Source organism: Microcaecilia unicolor, chromosome 3 (assembly GCF_901765095.1).
Source record: "Microcaecilia unicolor chromosome 3, aMicUni1.1, whole genome shotgun sequence".
Lineage (NCBI taxonomy): Eukaryota > Metazoa > Chordata > Amphibia > Gymnophiona > Siphonopidae > Microcaecilia > Microcaecilia unicolor.
In genome coordinates, this window is record NC_044033.1 from 147877351 (window position 1) to 147898828 (window position 21478).

Below are 21478 nucleotides of genomic sequence, written 5' to 3' on the forward strand. Positions count from 1 at the left end.
GGCCCGCCCCTGTCTGACGTCAATTCAATTTGCCATGTGCTTGTGATTTGACTGTTTGTGGCATGCGCAGAGCAGCTAACATAACGCTTGGCTGCTCTGCGCATGATTTGGGGGCCGATTAACGATGTGTATTGTGATTCTTTGATACATTGTACGTTTCAATACCGATTCCAGCATGTGTGACTTTTTTTTTTGGTGCATTTTTCGTTATTTTAAAATCGTTAGGGACTTTAACGATTTAGATTTTTTTACGTTTGGTTGCTGCATCTGCCTCAAAGTCACCAGACAACAAAGGTAGAAAAAAATTATTTTATTTTCATTATAGTGTTTAGAATATGTCCACTTTGATAATCAGGTGCTCAACGTTAAAAGTTTATATTTATTTACTTATTTATGGCATTTTATGCTAGACGGAGGGGGGGGGGCACCAACTGATAGTCTGCAGGGGGGCACCAGAGACCCTAGGCACGGCCCTGATGAGCAGCATCTGTGAAAGATGAATCCTGGAAAGGTTGTGATGTGTATTGCCTTAGGGGGCAGCACTCAAGCATGTACTACAGTGCCTTTAGGCACAAGAGAAGAGCTATAAGCAAAGGATTAATGAATGGCAGAATGCAACATAAGAATAAAGATGGCCAAACGCGCAGTTAGTAAAGTGTTCTGTCTCTTATCAGTACTGCTTACAAGTCTCTTTGATTAGCTAGATTGGAGCTCACCAATGGTAAGAGAGCCAATCAGGTTCTTAATATCACATGTATTTTAGAGATCCAGCATCATCTTTATATGGAGGTAGGATACCTGTAACGGACCCAAAACCCCACAAACTGTTCCAGCCCTCAAAACTATCACCTGCAAATGCTCCACCACCCCACACATTGCCCCAGCTCCAAAACCAGGCTTACCCTTTCAACTACCCCTATTTATTTATTTGTTTGTTTGTTTGTTTGTTTGTTTGTTTGTAACGCTTATACCCCGCGTTTTCCCACTTATTAGCAGGTTCAATGCGGCTTACATAGTATATCAGGTTTACAAAGTAACATAGAATGGATATAGCTGCAATATAGTAAATAAAGAGGTGATCGTTTAGATGAGGATAGTTAAGATGGGCAAGGGAGGAGGATGGAAAATTGCTGCCCTACAAGTGGCCCCTTCAACCTCAGCTTCCTCCCTCAGACACATGTCTAGTACACACACAACATAGAACAGAGATACCAATAGACAGGCAGGCACATGCACACAAAAATCCCACAGATTCACATGCAGGGAATACTAATATTTTCCTGTCACTTTATTTCATGTTCTTTATTGTTAAATTCTTTTCTGAAATTTACTTCAAGAATCAGTTTTTTGATTGGTTTCTACGAGTATTTCCAAGTAACCTGTTGCCTTGAGCAAGGCCAAATTAAGTCTTTGGCAAACTTTGTACATGCTTTGTTTATACGTATTTACGGGGCCCTATAAAATGTACTACCTCCTACCCCCAACGCACAGATAAGCATGCACATAGACATAACAATATGCAGAGTTTCTCTCTCTCACACTCACACACACACGTTGACATGCAAAGAAGTTGGAAAGAATTCATGAGGCATACACTACATGCTTTTCCACTTGTTATAATTTAGATGTATTGATTAAGGGCAGAAAGGAAATGCTGAAGAGGAAGGGAGTTTAACCACACTGTTAGTCAACCTTGAGATTTGTTTGAAACTGTGAAGTACTTGACACAAACTATCTCTACTAATTACTTATTTGTCCTGTTTGTCTGTCTTGATTAAATTGTAAGCTCTGTCAAGCAGGGACTGTCTCATATGTGTTTATTGTACAGCACCGCATACGTCTAGTAGCACTATAGAAATGATAAGTAGTACTAGTAGTACTTTTCTTTCTTTTTTTAGTAACAGGTTTAATGAGCTTTTAGATTTTATTTGACTCTATTTTAAAATTAGACCATATAGATCCTTCTGTTGAGCAAGCCTCGATTGAGGTTGTATCAGAGATCAAAATATGTGCCATTTTAAGATCTTCAAATCTGGCAATATTCTTACAGTATCACTGTTCTCTCCCCACCCCCTCCTTTTAGACATATGGGGAGGGATATTGTCCTTGCATATTATGTTCATTACTGAATGCTTCACCCAGAATTGGTTTGTTGCCGGAAACTTCGGACTGTTACTCTTTATTTTGGGCTTTTGCAGGCCAGCATTTTGGTTTTACAGTTAATTCAGAATTCTGCAGCCAGATTGCTTATGGGCAGTACTCCATTTCATCATACTGTTTTATCTAAAGACTCTGCAATGGCTACCAATCTATTTCAGGGACATATTTGAACTTTTAATTCATAAGGTGTTGCAAAGTGATGCCCCATACTACTTGAAACCTCTGTTTTAAAAATCAGTAAGCTGTGCGCTTCCCTTTATTCAGAGGGCAGACAATTATTTTCTATACCATCTTTGTGGAAGGTTTGTTTCTCAGAAATTAGGACCTGCTCTTATTCTATTGCAGGTCCAGTCGAGTGGAATAAACTGTTGCGTTCAGGTTAATGACTGACACAAAAGTCTTTAAGAAGCGACTAAAAGATACTATTTGGGGGGGGGGGGGGGCTTTCTCATTTTAATTAGAAGCACTGTCAGGAATTGGTGATGTATACTGCCTAGCAAGTCATGAGCGAAGCTTGCTTATTTTTGGTTCAATATTTGTTTTATTAAATGCTGACCACCATGAGCTTTGTATACCTGGATGCTAGTACTGAATATCTGGTTATAATGCAGCTAAATTTTGCTACTAACAGGGTAACCTCTAGCTCTGCCCAGGCCCCATCTTTGGATTGTCCCAGTACTACCTGGATAGTTCCAATGCAATATGATCAGATTTTTAGTGTCATTATTCCAGTATGACCTGGTGAGCAAGAGTTATAATGGTAAGAACCCCTCCTACACAGATAACTCCTGCTGAATATAAGTCCCCTTATGATTTAAGTATTTTTTTATCTGTGTTTATATTTTGGTATGTTTTATTCTATTTCTGCTGTTAATTAGATGTTTTGATTTATGTATATTATGGCTGAATTTTGCTGCTAACTGGGTAATTCCCAGCATTGCCCAGATGTCCCAGCACTATTCAGATACCATGATGGGTGGACTATAAATGTCCTAAATATTTGTAATATATATGACGTATATTTTGGATACGACTTCTGCTTTCAGTAGATGTTCATCCTTAGTGAAGCAAGGAAAGTAGAACAATAGACTTAGATGCTAGAGAAAAATAATGCAATTATGAAAGCTTGTGCAATTAGTTATCTGAAATTAAATTTGGTATAGCTATATAAGCACACTGTAGGCTTTACCAACTGATTATATGTTTATTTTGATAAGGATTTGGTGAATGAAAAACTGAAGACCCAGCAAATGAATAATGATCTTGAAAAGCTTACACATGAGCTAGAAAAGATAGGATTAAATAAGGAGCGCCTGTTATATGATGAACAGACTACTGATGACAGGTGAGATTCTTGTTTAGTTTCTGATACTGCTTTATTTTTTATTTCTCTGAGGGCAAGCAGGATACCAAGTCTTTAAAATTGGGTGACATTATCCAACGGGGCCTACAAGAGCCCTTAAGAAGGGACCACTGTGCATTTATGAGATTTCCCACTATCACATGGGACCCCCCCCCCCCCCCCCCCCCCCCCGGCTTTTTTTTTTTCTTTCTTCCCCTCCAGAGCTAGTAAGATATACCAACTTTCACCATTTTTTTTAAGTGTCTGACATCCTAGGTAGAACTGTTTTTTCAAAATAGTCATTTGATTTCACAGCAGCTGTCTTTTTGGCTATATGTCTCATGAAAGGCCCCCAGCAACTTTTTAAAATGTGGACGACATGACAAGACCTTAACTGGGGCAAATACAATTGGTGCTTGCAACGCTTTTGGCCCAGTTAGTGCTTACAGATGACAAAGAAAGAAAGTTGGAGCTATGAAGAAATCTTCTGTGCTTCTAACTCTGATCCTTCAGCGTCTGTGTCAAGGATATCATTCTCCAAGGGCCAAAGATCTGAAGCCAGACCATTGGTTCTTTCAGGTGACTTAAAAAGACATGGTATTACCTACTGCTCTTTCTTGTTGGCTTTGGCAGTCTTCAAGGAGGAGCTCAATAGTCAGATCAATGTCTCTCAGATCCCTTGCTTCACATGATTCCTCAGCTTTGACAGGAATCTTGGTCTTGTCTTAGACAGCAGAGTGCAAAAAGTTCCCAACCTTTTCCTCAGCCAAAGCCTTGGATGGGGCTTTGACTGCTCCAAAAGAATATAACAACCAGGCAACCTTCCATTAGGATGGAGGCTAAGGTTTTACATAAACAATTGGCCACTTTTAATCTCCAAATGTTGGCTTCTAAAGATCATGAAGATGGGCTCCATTTATTTGATATTGTCATGGCCAAACTCTCAGCACAGGTTGACTAGGAGATGAGAACCAAGATGGCAAATTGAGACGCATGGGTTGGAGCTGAACCCATCCTTACCACTAGCACCTGCATTCTCCTCTTGTTTGGGATGAGGAAGGAGAAAGACAAGGTTTTTCTTCCTGAGCCTGGCCAGACCCTCCATGGTACAGTAAAACACAGTTGAAGATTTTGGTGCCTATTCCATAGCAGAGCACGTTATTGCTTCAGCTGGGGAGTGTACTGTAGATTTGCAGTACTGATGATAATAATGCTTACGGACTTTTCTTTTAGGAAATTAGCCAAACCTTTTTTAAACCCCGCTAAGCTAACTGCTTTTACCACAATCTCTGGCGACGAATTCCAGAGTTTAATTACACGTTGAGTGAAGAAATATTTTCTCTGATTTGTTTTAAATTTACTACTTTGTAGCTTCATTGCGTGCCCCCTTAGTCCTAGTATTTTTCGAAAGAGTAAACAAGCAATTTGTCTACATGTTCTACTCCACTTATAATTTTATAGACCTCAGCCATCTTTTCTCCAAGTTGAAAGCCCAAGCCGCTTTAGCCTTTCCTCATAGGGAAGTCGTCCCAACCCCTTTATCATTTTCGTTATCCTTCTCTGTACCTTTTCTAATTGCACTTTATCTTTTTTAAAATGCGGTGTCCAGAATTACACACAGTATTCGAGTGCGGTTGCACTATGGAGTGATGCAAAGGCATTATAACATCCTTATTTTTGTTTTGCATTCCTTTCCTAATAATACCTAACGTTCTGTTTGCATTCTTAACTGCCACCGCCACACAACGGAGCAGAGGATTTCAACGTATCATCAACTATGAAACCTAGATCCCTTTCTTGGTCTGTAACTCCTAACATGGAACCTTGCATCACACAGCTATAGTTGGGATACCTCTTTCCCACATGCACCACTTTGCACTTGCTCACGTTAAACGTCATCTGCCATTTAGATGCCCAGTCTCCCAGTTTCAAAAGGTCCTCTTGTAATTTTTCATAATCCTCTTCTAGTTTAACAACTTTGAATAACTTTGTGTTGTCTGTAAATTTAATTACCTCACTAGTTACTCCCATCTCTAGATCATTTATAAATATGTTAAAAAGCAGCAGTCCCAGCAAAGACCCCTGGGGAACCCCACTATCTACCCTTTTCCATTGAGAATACTGACTATTTATCCCTACTCTCTGTTTTCTGTCTTTTAACCAGTTTTTAATCCACGATAGAACACTACCTCCTATCCCATGACTGAACAAGGTACTTTGTCAAATGCCTTTTTGAAAATCCATATACACAATATCAGCTATATACTATATATAGTAGTTTGGATTAATGAAACAAAGCTAACATGGATTTAGTGAAGAGAAACCTTGTTTCACTCAACAAATTCTCCAAAACTACTATATGCCTTTCTTCTGAAGAAGTCAGGAGTTTCTCTTCAGGCAGCCCCGTCTCTTCCTCAGGAAACTTCGGTTGCTGCAGCCTCTCAGTCTTTCCTGCCAAAACGTCCCCGAGTGGATATTTTGGATCCTGAGGAGCTATCTGACACAGATGACCCGGTTTTGTCTCCAGGCTCTCCCTCAGAATCATTGGATTTGGCAGATGAGGTCACCCTGCCTTCTGAGGAGAGGGATGACCCGAAAGCTGTCTGCCTTTTTCACAGGGAAGAGCTTCCCTCCCTGATTATTAGGGCTTTTGAGGTTTTGGCCATTTCACCCCCTGAATCGTCAGGGGGAACAGGTCTGGTGCCCTCTATTATGTCTGGCACCAAATTCCAACCTCTTTCCTTTCATGTGCATGAGGCCATGAAATTCCTTATTTCGGCGCAGTGGGATATGCCGGAGAGTGGACTTAAGGTTGCTAGAGCTATGTTGCGTCTTTACACGCTGCCTGCTGCTGACTTAGACTTGCTGAAGTGGAGGAGTAGCCTAGTGGTTAGTGCAGTGGACTTTGATCCTGGGGAACTGAGTTTGATTCCCACTGCAGCTCCTTGTGACTCTGGGCAAATCACGTAACCCTCCATTGCCCCTGGTACAAAATAAGTACCTGAATATATGTAAACCGCTTTGAATGTAGTTGCAAAAAAACCTCAGAAAGGTGGTATATCATGTCCCATTTCCCTTTCCTTCGGTGGATTCATTAATCACAGCAGTCACTAAGAAAACCACTCTCGCTGTGGAGGGTGGCACGGCGCTCAAGGACCCTCAGGATCATAAGTTTGAGACTTGCTTGAAGCTGTCCTTTGAAGTAGCGGCCCTTTCCCTGCAAGCTTCAGTTTGTGGCTCCTATGCGGCGCGGGCATGCTTATCGTGGGTACAGAAAGCCTCCTCTCCTCTCTCTGTTTTGCTTGCCTTAGAGTCCGGTTTAGCCTTCCTTGCGGATCTTCTTTATGATCTTTTGAGGGCTTCGCGAAGGAGGTTTCCCTAGCAGTCACCACGCGTCGCTGGCTGTGGTTGTGACATTGGGCTGCAGATGTGGCCTCTAAGTCACGGCTGGCAAGGCTTCCATTTAGGGGAAAGCTTTTGTTTGGGACAGACCTAGAACAGATTGTGAAGGACCTCGGTGACTCTAAGTGCCAGCGCCTCCCGGAGGACAGGTCCAAATTTGTGCGACCGGCAGGACCTAGACCTAAGTTTAGGGATACACGTCGTTATTGTCCAGGTCACGGGGCCTCTTTTCAGAGAGCAAGGTCTTCTCAGAGCCCTTTCGAGGTGACAGGCGGGTCTTCCTGTCCGGTAACAGAAACCAGCCCACAGCCAGGTCCGCCCAATGATGGGGCCCTGGTCCATCTCCAGCCAGATATTGGGGGCAGGCTGTCCCTATTCGTGGTGGAGTGGACCAGGATAACATCCGACGGATGGGTCTTGGAGGTTATCAGAGATGGCTACAAGTTGGAATTGGCTCATCCGATAGTAGACTCATTTCTGGAATCTCCTTGCAAATCTCCTGCCAAGGTGCAGGCAGTTCGTCACACCCTCCTCATCTTACAACGACAGGGAGCCGTCCAGCCTGTACCCCCAGCAGAAAGAGGGTGCAGTCGATACTCCATTTATTTCCAGGTGCTGGAATCAGTGGCGTTCCTAGGGGGGGGGCGGTGGGTGAGGTCCGCCCCAGGTGCACGCTGCTGGGGGGGGGGGGGGGGGGCCGCACACACGCCTGTCCTTCCTTCGTTCCATGCTCCCACTGCCCCGGAACAGGTTACTTCCTGTTCCGGGGCAGAGGGAGCATGGAACGAAGGAAGGACAGGCGCGCGCGGCACCCCTCCCCCCCCCCAGCGGCGTGCACCCGGGGGGGATGTCCTTTCGCCGGGGGGGGGGTCACGATGCACCCCGGGGGGGGGGCGCATCGGCGGTCTGCCCCCCTAGGAACGCCACTGGCTGGAATACTTGGGAGTGTGCTTCGATACCCGAACAGGGATAGTTTCTCTTCCTTCAGCTCGAGCACAGCGGTTGCAGGGTCAGTTGCAAGCTCTGTTCCAAACTGAACCCGCGGGCTTGGACTATATACAAGTTCTGGGTTCCATGGTCTCCACCTTGGACGTCATAAAGTGGGCCAGAGCTCACATGTGCCCCCAGCAGTGGAACCTTCTGAGCCATTGGTCTCCTCTCTCGGAGGATTACGAGGGTTGGGTGCCATGTTCGACCCGCCTGCACACAATCATGCACTGGTGATTCATTCAAAAGAATCTGGTGTCGGGCATTCCCCTGCAAATAACGGAATGGAAGATCGTGACCACGAATGCGTCGCTATCTGGTTGGGGGGCTCATTGCCTCCAACAGACAGCTCAGGGCATTTGGACCTCGACGGAAGCATCTTGGTCCATCAACCACTTGAAGTTGCGGGTGATTCGTCTGGCCCTTCGGGAGTTTCTGTCTCTTCTCCGTGGTTGCCCAGTTCGAGTTCTCTCAAAAAATGTGACTGCGGTCGCCTACGTGAACCGTCAGTGGGGCACCAGGAGTGCACCACTAGCACTCGAGGTGGCCCTGATCTGCCGTTGGGCAGAGATTCATCTCTCTCTCTTGACGGCGGCATATATAGCGGGGTCAAAGAATGTGCAAGCAGACTTTCTCAGTCGCCACCAGTTGGAGCCGGGGGAGTGGACACTCTCCCCTCTGGCCTTCGATCAGATAGCTGCCCGTTGAGGGATGCCGGTGATGGACTTAATGGCCTCCGCATTCAATGCGAGGGCTCCCCGTTTCTTCAGCAGGGGAAGAGAGCTGGGCTCGGAAGGCATCGATGCTCTTTTACAACCTTGGCCCAGGGGCCTGCTCTATGCCTTTCCCCCATGGCCTATGGTGGGCAGGTTACTGACTCGCATTGCCAGTCATCCCGGTCGAGTAATCCTGATGGCCTCGGATTGGCCCAGGCGTCTCTGGTACGCAGATAAGGTCAGGCTCCTGTTCAATTGTCCTCTCCGGCTCCATGTGCAGGACGTCTCTTGCTGCAGGGACCAGTCATGATGGAGGATCCCTCCCCCTTTGATCTTACGGCCTGGCTCTTGAAAGGGCGGTTGGGAAGGAAAGGGTATCCGGACGCGGTTATCGCTACGATGCTTCAGGCTCAGAAAAGAGCCACCTCGATAGCTTATGCTAGGTTGTGGCGTACCTTCGATTCGTGGTGTGCGAGTTCGGGATTGTCTTCAGCTTTGGTATCGGTTATCCTCGCGTTTCTTCAGGAGGGTTACAGAAATCACTCTCGTTGAGTTCTCTTAAGGTGCAGGTGGCAGCTCTGGCATGCTTTAGAGGCCGGCTTCAGGGGCCTCCCACCTGGATGTGGTTCATTTTTTGGGGGGGGCGTAAATCGGTTGCGTCCTTCGCACTTGCCAGTTCTCCCATCCTGGAACCTTAATCTAGTTCTCACAGTGCTTTAGTGTCCTCCTTTCAAACCCTTATCGGGGATTACGGTTAAGGATCTTACCTTGAAGGCAATTTTCCTAGTAGCCATTACTTCAGCTCGGAGAATTTCAGAGTTGCAGGCTCTTTCTTGCAGAGACCCCTTCCTGCATTTTACGGAGGCAGGGTTATTGATTAGGACAGTTCCTTCGTTTTTGCCCAAGGTGGTTTCTCATTTCCATTTGGGGCAGTCTTTGCATTTGCCGACTTTTCGCTGGGAAAATTACTCCGAGCAATTCCAGGCTATTCGCTGCCTCGACATGAGACGGGCTCTTCTCAGGTATTTGGAGGTGATGAATGAATTTTGTCTTTGACTATCTCTTTGTCCTTTTTGGAGGCAGTAAAAAGGGTCTTATGGCTTCCAAGGCCACCATAGCCCGTTGGGTGCGGGAGGCCATCACTTCAGCCTACGTGGCATTGGGCAAGCAAGCCCCTTTCCAAATTCGTGCTCATTCTACAAGAGCTCGAGCTTCCTCCTATGCAGAGTCCCATTTGGTTTTTCTGGAAGATATCTGCAGAGCCGCTACATGGACATCGGTTCATACGTTCACTCATCATTATCAGGTGGATGTGGCTGCTCGGCAGGATGCGGTGTTTGGTTCATCAGTGATTTCTTCCGGCTTAGGGGTGTCCCGCCCTACTTGAGAACTGCTTGGGTACATCCCACAAGTCTCTGGATTGATCTGTGAGACGCTATGGAAGGAAAAATGAATTCTTACTGATAATTGTTTTTCCATTAGTCCCAACAGATCAATCCAGAGGTGCCCCCCCCCCCCCCCCCCCAGATTTACTGTCTGCGGTTGGTTAGATTTTTCGGGTTTTGTTCTGAATGTTCCTTCGTTTGATTAAATAATAAAAACAAATACATTTGGAAGTGGTGGGCATTTGGTCTGACAATGTCAGGAGTGTTTTCTATTGTTTCCATTCCACTGCTTTGGTATCGTTCCTACTGAGGTTTACTTGGCTGCACAGGTCCACATATAGCAAACCTCGGAGGTTCTCTCTATCTCCACCTCCTGGTAGAGGGACACAACCCACAAGTCTCTGGATTGATCTGTTTGGACTAATGGAAAGAAAATTATCAGGTAAGAATTAATTTTTCTTTGCCAGAGCCTTCTGCGTGGACTGACTTCTCACCTGTCGCGCGACCCCGCTCCTCAGTTTCTTTTCTTCCATGCTTGGAGCAACAGCTTTTTCTTTGACTCCTCTGTGTGTGTGCCGGGAAAGAGCCTTCTTCTAATTTTGAAGTATTTTTTCTTCAGTGTTTTCCTATTTCCATTGCATTCTGTTAAAAAAAAAGGGGGGGGGGGGGTTCCCCTTATTTTCTTTAGTTTTGTTTTTCCCTGTTAGTTTCCTTTATTTTCGTAGCGGCCAGGTCTCTCCATTTTTGTGCCTTTTTTCTCGGCACAATTGAGCCATTTCATTTCGCCAGTGCAGTCTTCCCTTCCATGTCATTAAAGACTCTCAGCGGCTTCAAACGTTGTACTCGGTGCAACCGGACCATCTCAGGCACAGATACTCATTCCTGATGTATCCAGTGCCTTGGGCCCGACCATAGCCCAGCTCGATGTGTCCTTTGTCTTCGTTTGAAGAAAAGGACTCAACTTGCTCGAGAAACCCAGAGAGAGAAACATTTTTAGGCTTGGTCAGGTCCTTCGCTGTCAGCATCAGCCTCGGAACCGAGGTCGGTGGCGTCAACATCGAGGGACGCATCGACATTAGGAGTGGACGTAGGCATGGCTGCTGAGAGGCCATGGCACACTGGGAGCAGTGAGACTGAGTGGGTCTCCACCTACCTCATGGCCTCCTGCTGTGCAGGCCGTCTGGGACCGGCCATCGTCGGACCCAACCCCAAGGCGACGTGGGGATTTAACATCATCCTCGTCAGCACCGAGGAGCCTCGGTGAGGTGTATTGAGCGAAGGCTAAGAAATACCGACACCGTTCCCCCTTGACGCACGGTGCCAGGGGCACCGAGGGATTCAGCACCCGAGAAGCGTCGACACCGGGAGGACCGCACCCCCTCCATACAGGAGGTGCCAAAGCATCGGCCTCTCAGTCCGATTCTTACTCCCGAGCCTCAGATGAATCTGCCACCGACTGCTGCACCGGCCCTGCAGCCTTCCCCAATGGTGGGTCTCGATGAGCACATATGGGCCCTGCTTCCAGAGCTTCTGGAAGGACTGCTGCGCCAGTCTGCTTCGGCGTCAGGGGTGCTTGCACCTGCCGTGCCGTCTGCTGCAGCTGCATCTGGCCCTCCATCTGTGGTGAGGTCCCCGAGCTAGGTGCCGCTTGTGGCTCCAGTATCGGCTGCCATCGATGTTGATGGAGGAAGCTTCACCGCAGTCCATGCGGGTGTCGACCCCTCAACATTGCCATCGAGGCCATAGGTCTTCGGCGTCGACGCAGGTTCAGTCTCAGAGGTCCCTGAAGGAGGTGCTTTCCCACACTGAGAAGGAACGCTCGTGGGAGTCAGTAGAAGATCCTAGGTACTTTTCCTCTGATGAGTCTTTTGGGGTTCCCTCTGAACCTTACCCTCCTCCTGATTGCCTCTCCTTTTCATCTTTTGTGCGGCAAACGGCTTGAGCCATTCCATTCCCCGTAGATGTGGAGGATGAGCCCATATGCGCGAGGTCCTGGACTACACTGCTCCACCTAAGGAGGCAGTAAAGGGTCCTTTGCATAAGGTACTCCGGGAAGTCCTTATGCGAAACTGGTCGTTTCCGCTGTCTGGCTCTGTGATCCCTAAGAGGACTGATTCCCAGTATCAGATCCAAGGTGAACCTGGGTTGATGAGGTCTCAGCTACCCCATAACTCCATGGTGATGGACTCTGCCCTCAAGAGAGCCAAGAGTACTTGAGATTATGCCTCGGCACCCCCAGGCAGAGAAGCTAGGACCTTGGATTCTTTTGGGAGGAAGACGTATCAGGCCGCTATGCTTGCTGCCGGATCCGATCTTACCAGCTCTTCACGAGCATTTCCTTGTGGAACTCGGTGAGGCAGCTGTCTACTTTGGTCGATGTACTCTTTCTGGAGTAGGCTGAACCTTTTCGCCAGGAGGCAGCAGAAGGCATGTCGTAAATTCCTTGCCTGGGGTGCATAAGACACTTTTGATGTAGCATCCAGAATCTCAACTCAGGGTATAGCGATGCGCAGACTCTCATGGCTGCGTGTCTCTGACCTAGACCATCCGGTCCAGCAGAGAATAGCGGATGTTCCTTGCCAGGAGGATAATCTTTTCGGAGAGAAGGTAGACGATCTGGTCGACCAGATCAAGAAGCATACAGATGCTATGGCTTCTCTCTCCCGCTGGGTGCCTTCTGCTACATCCTCCTCAACTAGGAGGTATTTTGGTGGGTCCCAGAGTGCTCCCTATTCCTATGCTAGGCGTAGGTACACTCTGGCATCCTGCCAGCCTGCTCAGGCTCAGCCCCAGCGTGCGCCCAAGGCCTCTGCTGCTTCCCAGCGTAAGCAAGGGACGGGCTTTTGACTGGCTCCAGACAAGCATAACCGCAATAACATTATCTGTGCCGGACGACTTGCTAGTTGGAGGGAGGTTAATGTTTTTTCAGCAAAGGTGGCCTCTCGTAACCTCTGACCTATGGGTTCTTCAAATAGTTTGGTTAAGATACACCCTCAATCTGGAATCCAAACCTCCAAATTGCCCACCGGGAGCTCATTCGTACAACTCCTAGCATAGGCAGGAACTCTCCACCCTTCTAAAGGCCCATGTGGTCGAACCTGTTCCACCAGAGGAAGAAGGGCTGGGATTCTATTCCAGGTACTTCCTTGTGCAAAAGAACACAGGGGGGATGCGTCCCATCCTAGACCTAAGGGCCCTGAACAAATTTCTAGTCCAAAAAAAGTTCAGGATGGTTTCCCTGGGTACCCTTCTTCCCATGATTCATGAAAACAATTGGCTATGCTCTCTGGACTTAAAGGATGCTTACACACACATCCCGATACTTCCAGCTCACAGGAAGTATCTTCAATTTCGTTTGGAAACACAACACTTTCAGTACCCCTGTACTGCCATTTGGCCTAGCATCAGCTCCCAGAGTTTTCACAAAATGCTTAGCAGTAGTCGCAGTGTCACTACGCAGACTGGGAGTGCATGTGTTCCTGTATCTCGACAATTGGCTGGTGAAGAGCACCTCGGAGGACAGTGCTCGGGAGTCCATGCGGATGACTATTCAGATGCTGGAACTACTGGGGTTTGTAATAAATTACACCAAGTTCCATCTCACTCCTGTTCAGAAATTGGAGTTCATTGAAGCATTGCTGGACACGAGAACGGTTCGAGCCTATCTCCCCGAGGCACGGGCAGACTACCTTTTATCCCTATTGTCCACAGTTCGAACGTCTCAGAAAGTCAGAGCTCAGCAGATGTTAAGACTCTTGGGACACATGGCCTCCACAGTTCATGTTACACCCATGGCACGTCTACACATGAGATCTGCTCTATGGACCCTAGCTTCTCAGTGGTATGAAGCTGCGGGGAATCTAGAGTATGTAATCCAACTGTCCACCAACTTTTGGAACTCTCTTCAGTGGTGGACACTCCTACCCAATTTGACCATGGAACGACCATTCCAAATTCCTCAGCCTCAGAAAGTGCTGACGATAGATGCATCCCTCCTAGGGTGGGAAGATCATGTAGATGGACTTCACACTCAAGGAGCTTGATCTTCCCAGGAAACAGGTCTTCAGATCAACCTCCTGGAGCTCCGAGCAATCTAGAACACTCTGAGGGCTTTCAGAGATCGGCTGGGAGGGCCCGGTTCACAGCGAGAGCTAGGAGCTTTAGACCAGGAACAAACCCTCTGTGCAGTCTGTACGTTACTGACAGATGAACCCCCACCCCACTGTGACAAGCCCTCCCTTTTTATTAGGCTGAGCTCATTTTCAGAGCTAAGGAAAATTACAGACAGCTTCTATGGAAAATTACAGAATGCTTAGATCTATGGGAACGTGGTCACATGCTTTCCCAAGTCCAGTTGGCCAAGCTGGGCCTGGGAAATAAGAACCATCCTCCCCTTTGCATACTAAATTAGTTAGAGCTGTCTCTTATCTTCTGCATTCCAATTTATTTTCACACAAAGTTAAACAATCATTTCTTAAACAGAATTACTTCTAATCAACAATATAGGCCCTGAGTGCACTGGTCGATCAAAACAGAGGTGAAAAACAATATTTTAAAATTCACTTCCATTACAATATCCTCCCATACCTTTAGTAGGAAAGACTTTGCTGAAACTCAAGCAAGACCGCAGAACCATGATCTTGATTGTACCCTACTGGCTGCGTCATATTTGGTTCCCTCTTCTTCTGGAATTGTCCTCTGAAGAACTGTGGAGATTAGAGTGTTTTCTGACCCTCATCAACCAGAACGAGGGATTGCTTCTACATCCCAACCTCCAGTCTCTGGCTCTCACAGCCTGGATATTGAGAGCTTCCTTGGGTCTTTCGGAGGGTGCCTCATGGGTCTTTCAAATGGAGGAGGTTTGCCATCTGGTGTGACAGTAAGGCCATAGATCCTCTATCTTGTCCTACACAGACCCTGCTTGAATACTTTCTACACTTGTCAGAGTCTGGTCTCAAGACCAACTCCGTAAGGGTTCACCTTAGTGCAATCAGTGCTTATCATCAGTGTGTAGAGGGTAAGCCTATCCCTGAACAGCCTTTAGTTCACTTCATGAGAGGTTTGCTTTTGTCAAAGCCCCCTGTCAAACCTCCACCAGTGTCATGGGATCTCTGTCGTTCTCACTCAGCTGATGAAAGCTCCTTTTGAGCCACTGAATTCCTGCCATCTGAAGTACTTGACCTGGAAGGTCATTTTCTTGGTGGCTGTTACTTCAGCTTGTAGGGTCAGTGAGCTTCAGGCCCTAGTAGTGGACGCACCTTATACTAAGTTCCATCACAACAGAGTAGTCCTCCGCAAGCACCCTAAGTTCCTGCTGAGGGTGGTGTCAGAGTTCCATCTGAGCCAGTCAATTATCTTGCCAACATTTTTTCCCCTTCCTCATGCCCACCCTGGCGAAAGCAGTTTGCACACCTTGGACTGCAAGAGAGCATTGGCCTTTTACGTGGAGTGGATGAAGCCCTTCAGAAAGTCTGCCCAGTTGCTTGTTGTGTTTGATCCCAACAGGAGGGGAGTCGCCATCGGAAAACGCACAATCTCCAATTGGCTATCAGATTGCATTTCCTTCACTTATGTCCAAGCTGGGCTGACTGGAGGGGCCATGTCATGGCTCATAATGTCAAAGACATGGCTGTGTCAGTGGCTCACTTAAAGTTAGCCTCCATTGAAGAGATTTGCAAAGCAGCAACATGGTCTTCAGTCCACACATTCAATCTCACTACTGCCTTGAGCAGGATTCCCAATACGACAGTTGGTTTGGGCAGTCGGTGCTGCAGAATCTGTTTGGGGTTTAGGATCCAACTCCACCCTCCTAGACCTGTTTTATTGTGTTCCAGGCTGCACTCTCAGCTAGTTTGTATATAGTTTCAGGTTAATCTACTTCTTGTCCTTGCCGTTGCAAGGCCCAGTCGACCAATGTTTATTGTTTTGGGTGAGCCTGGATGCTAGGGATACCCCCATGTGTTTGAATAATTCAGCCTGCTTGTCCTCTGAGAAATCAAAGATACTTACCTGTAGCAGGTATTTTCTGAGGACAGCAGGCTGATTATTGTCACCAACCCGCCCACCTCCCCTTGGAGTTTTTTCTTTATGCTTTGGGACATAACTGAGGAGTGCGGTTGCTCGACGGGCAAACTTTTATTTTTTGCTATGTTTTATGCCAATTCCCGGGCCGACGCAGATCATTGACGCACGTGTGAGAATAATCAGCCTGCTGTCCTCGGAGAATACCTGCTACCAAGTATCTTCGCTTTATTGTTTGGCTGACCGTAAGTTTGGCCAGTTTGTCCTCCAGGATCTCTTTGTTTATATATATATATATATATATATATATATATATATATATATATATATATATATAATTTGAGAAAAGGCTTGTTGCCACCAAAACCTTTTTGGTGGCTGCCTATTAGTAGTGCCTTTTCATCTTGCTTGGGAGTTCCAGTTGGAAGGACTTATATCCTGCTTGTCCTTACTGAAAACCAAGTTACTTACCTGTAGCAGGTATTCTTTATGGACAGCTGGTTACAAGTCTTCACATACCTGCCCATCTCTGGCGGTTGTCTCCAAACTAAGCTTTTTTTTCAAAGACTAAGGCGTTCCCATTTGAGATTGTAAAGCAGGAAGTCACATACACGTGCGATGGTGCCTTTTAATGGCTTCCAAAAATTCTTGCTAAGCTTGTAGAGGCTTATTTGTCTGGGTTTTGTCAGATGATTCGCCCAGTTGTGAGGATTTGTATCTTGCTGTCCTTGCAAACACCTACTACGGGTTGTTTTTCATTTTATTAAAGATCAGATCAAATGGAGACAGGCCCAGTCCAGCAATAGTCTTCCGCTGTCATGGCTCCTTGAGTGACCTAGAATGTAAGAACTATGAAAATAGGAATCACTGCTACTAAAAAGAAGAGTGAGCCAGAACTTCACTGATACCTTATCAACTGCAGCACAACTATGGATGCATCCCAAATAGTCCAGCTCTGGGTAACATGAAGCCATCTCAGTACCTGACTTAGCTGGGTGGAAATATATTGGCATATGAGAGGAAAGACCCTGTGTTGCAAATGAAAGATAGCTAGATGTTGTATCAAAGCCATGCCTTTATGTGGAGGAATAGCCTAGTGGTTAGTGCAGCGGACTTTGATCTTAGGAACCGGGTTTGATTCCCACTGCAGCTCCTTGTGACTCTGGGCAAGTCATTTAACCCTCCAATGCCCCAGGTACAAGTAAATATCTGTATATACTATGTAAACCACTTTGAATGTAGTTGCAAAAATGACAGGCAGTATATCAAGTCCCATTCTCCCCCTTCTTATCATAATTGGGGGCTCCTGATTTTAGGCCTTAACAAATAAACACCAATAAAATGTCCCTGGTGAAAAAAAAGTAACTAATTCAGTAGATAGACACCAGAAAACCCTTCTTCTTCTAGTATTCCCTCACCCCTTCAATTGCCAGAATTGGATCCTCTACTCTAATTATATACCTTTTCCTCACTGACAACTTCGTAGCTGCACAAACTAAGTGAGATTCTTTGGGAAAAGCTATAAAAGCAGTACATCTGTGCATGAAAACACTGGTAAACGGTGATGTTTTGTACTCTGAAAGAACCCCCAATTAGCTGGAAAATAAACATCTAAGAATAGAAATCCTCAGCCCCATATTCAACAGCACATATCCATATGGCAGCAGCTGCTATACAGATAAGTGCCCTATCCATCATTAGCACTATCCAATTAGTGCACTGTCCATGATAGTGCCATGGTATAGCATATGTGTTCTGCCTAACTCTATAGATAGTGACAATATTCAGCCATTCTTTGTATAGCTCTGTGATTTAAGACAGCTGTTTTGGCTATCCTAACTCAAACCCCTGTTCTATAATCTTATCGTGCATTAGGTGCAATGGATGCAGTTATGTGTCATATGGTGGCTAAATTGGCAGTTAGAAGTATTATAGAATGTAACTGCAAGGGGGCCATGCACACAGTAGGGGCTTGAGCAGGACCCACACTTATGCATGTAGCATAGAACACTCTCACACTTAAGTGTAACATTAGGTGCTAACGTTTATGCCTGCCATAGGCCAGACACAAGTGCTTGAGCCTAAATGTTGGGGTGTAATTGCCAACTTTGGCTTTATTCTGTAACGGCATCTGAGTGCCCAAATGCCATTATAGATTAGCACTTAGTACCCAGCATTTTGACGCCTATTTTTGGTACCATATACTGAATTGACCCCATATCCCTTCAACCCATAGAACAGTGCTTCCTTGTCATCAAGCAGATGAAGTCATTACGTATGGGTTGTGTCCATCAACCAGCAGGGGGAGATAGAGAGCACTCAAATTTCACAGTGCCACATGGTCAGCTAGCTCCACTGCCTCTTCAGTATTCTCTATCTCCCCAAGCAGGGTGGTTGCAGCTTGATCAAGCTCCTTAAAAAATCTGCCTGGGGGTGGCTCCTGGCTTGCCAGTTGTTAGCCGGGGTGTTAGAGGCTATAGCAGCTTCACTTTAAAAGCACATAGGTTAGCCCTTTCCCTGCCTTACCCATCCCCCCAGTGGATGTGAGCACATTAGTTTCACTTTTCCCTGCTCTTTCCCACTCTATACTTGGTGGATGCAGACACATTGGTTTGCCTTTCCCTGCCTTTCCCACTGTTCTGTACCTCCGAAGTTGATTTGATTGCCTCTTTTGCTGTTTTCTCTACTTTCCTCACAGCGTTAAAAAAAAAAAAAAGAAAAGCAAGAGGTTTTCTTCAGTTTCTACAGCGTGACCGGAGCTTGTATACTCGGTCCAGTGAGGTAAAAGTGTTTTCTGACTCCTCCGGGGAGGGCCCGTGATCAGGATGTTTTTGGCGCAAAGCCGCCATTTTGAATTTTCCGCCGTTTTTTCAGCGATGGCTGCAGAGAGTGTTAAGTGCTGTTCCAAGTGTGGCAAGCGCAGATCAGCAGCGGGGCTCTGTAAAACGTGCTGTTCAGGCGTAAGAGCCGGCCCGAGCATGGCGAGCGATGATTCTTCCCGCTCGGTGGAGCTGGCAGCGGCTGCCATTTTGAAAGCACCACATGGCGCGACCCCCGCTGAGGCAGAGGGTCTGGAGACCGGAGGGGGCCCTCGAATTGAGGCTGGCCAAAGAGCTACTAGCCCCGGACTGGAACCAGGTGCCCAGGGCGAGTTTTTCTCCCCTGACTTTGTATTATTGCTTCATAATGCATATATGCTTAAAAGAGCTCAGCCACAGGGGTTTTCTACAGCCCCCCCTTACTGCCCCTCCAGTGGATGCAGGCCTGGGATTGCCCTCTGAGGCATTTTTCCCTGATAGCTGGCCGCAAGTGAAGCGCAGAAGGGTAAATTCCCCTTCAGAGAGTGGCGCACCCCCCTTCTCCTCCCCCCCCCCCCCCCCCCCCCCCGTGGTCGGGATGTGGTGACTCTGAGGGGTCTGGCAGGCCCTCGTGGCCAGAGGAAGGTGCAAAAGGGCCACTGGATCCAGATGATCCGTCAGCAGTGAGGATTTCCACCGCAAGGAGCTGCCAGTGCTTATTTCAGATTGTCTTACAGGTCCTCTCTATTGAAGATCCTGGGAGTGGCGTGGCCTCCTCTGGAAATCCGAAGATGGCAAGTACCAAAAAGCCTGCTCGAGCCTTTCCTTTGCATGACTCCATCCAAGAGCTTATTTCAGCTCAATGGGCTGACCCCGAAGGACCTTTGAAAGTTTCCAGGGCTATGGGGCAATTATACCCTCTGAGTGAGGAGCATTTGGCTCGCTTTGCAATGCCTAAGGTGGATGCCCTAGTCACAGCTGTGACAAAGAGAACTACCCTCCCGGTTGAAGGAGGTGTTGCTCTGAAGGACATGCAAGACCGCAGACTGGAATCAGCACTTAAACGGTCCTTTGAAATTGCTGGTCTTACTATTCGGGCATCTGCATGCAGTTGTTATGCTGCTGGAGCCTGCCTGGCATGGTTGCAACAGGCAGTGGAACAGCCCGGTGATGGAGCGGAGCCCTTGTCTGAAGTGGCTCCGCAAATGGAGTCGGCCTTGTCCTTTTTGGCTGACGCCCTTTCTGATATTGTCAGAGCTTCGGCTAAACAGATGGCTGTAGCAGTGGCGGCTCGCCGTCTTCTGTGGCTACGGCATTGGGCGGCAGACATGGCCTCTAAGCAAAGGTTGGTGAAGTTGCCCTTTCGAGGCCTTCTCCTGTTGGGTGAGGAGTTGGAGAAAATTGTGAAAGGCCTGGGAGATGCTAAACCCCAGCGCTTACCCGAGGATAGGCCGCGGCCTCCCTCCAAGGGTCAGGCGGTTCACTCCTCTTATAGACCTCGCTTCCGTGAAGCTAGAAGGTACCGCCCGGGGCATTCTGCTGAGTCCACTTCTCGTGGCCGGTTTTCAGCAGAGGAACTCCTTTCGCTCGGACAAACGTTCTGCAGCAGCAGGCTCAAGACCTGGAGTTCAAGGGCGACCCTCTCAATGAGGGTGCGCCGGCCCCCTCCTCGATTCCTGTTATAGGAGGACGTCTTTCCCTCTTTCTCGAGGAGTGGGCCAAGATTACCTCAGACCAGTGGGTCTTGGACCTGATCAGAGAAGGATACCGAATAGAATTTGATGCCCCGATAAGAGACGTGTTTGTGGAGTCCCGATGCGGTTCTGCCACCAAACAGGCGGCGGTAGAGGAGACCTTACAAGGCTTGATTCACATTGGGGCGGTTTCCCCCAGTGCCTCCCGCCGATTTCGGCTGCGGCCGCTACTCCATTTACTTTGTGGTGCCGCGAAAAGGTGGGTCTTTTCGCCCTATTCTGGACTTAAAAGAATTAAACAAGTCCCTAAGAGTGCGGCATTTTCACATGGAAACCCTGCGCTCCGTCAGTGCGACGGTACAGCCAGGAGAGTTTCTCACGTCTCTGGACCTGAAAGAAGCTTACTTGCACATTCCAATTTGGCCCCCGCACCAGAAGTTTCTGCGGTTTGCGGTGATGGGAAAACATTTCCAGTTCCGGGCCTTGCCTTTTAGCCTCGCCACAGCTCCCCGAACCTTTTCCAAGGTAATGGTGGTAGTAGCTGCTTTTCTTAGGCGAGAAGGTATCCGGGTTCACCCGTACCTAGACGACTGGCTCATCAGAGCGGACTCCGCAACAGAGAGCCATCAAGCTACAGTCAGAGTGGTCTCAGTACTGCAATCTCTGGGCTGGGTCGTCAATGTAGCCAAAAGTCACCTGACCCCCTCGCAGTCTCTAGAATATTTGGGGGCACGGTTCGACACAGACTCGGGATATGTATTCCTACCCGAGCAAAGGCGGTGCAAGCTTCAGAATCAGGTCCGTCTGCTCCTGAGGATGCCCCGCCCGCGAGCTTGGGACATTGTCCAGCTGTTGGGATCGATGACGGCCACCTTGGATTTGGTGCCCTGGGCGAGAGCGCACCTGAGACCTCTGCAGTATTCCCTGCTTCAAAGATGGTCTCCAGTACCTCAGGATTATCAATGCAGACTCT

The 21478-nt window shown here is 47.5% G+C and overlaps 1 protein-coding gene across 4 annotated transcripts in view; it reads left to right on the forward strand.

Moving 5' to 3' along the window:
- Positions 1-21478, forward strand: part of CCDC88A (coiled-coil domain containing 88A) — a 552486-nt gene that overhangs the window by 323262 nt on the left and 207746 nt on the right. For all 4 annotated transcript variants that reach the window (XM_030196448.1, XM_030196447.1, XM_030196444.1 and 1 more), the window contains one exon: positions 3378-3505. In XM_030196448.1, the coding sequence (XP_030052308.1) occupies positions 3378-3505 (128 nt within the window). The remainder of the gene's footprint in view (positions 1-3377; positions 3506-21478) is intronic.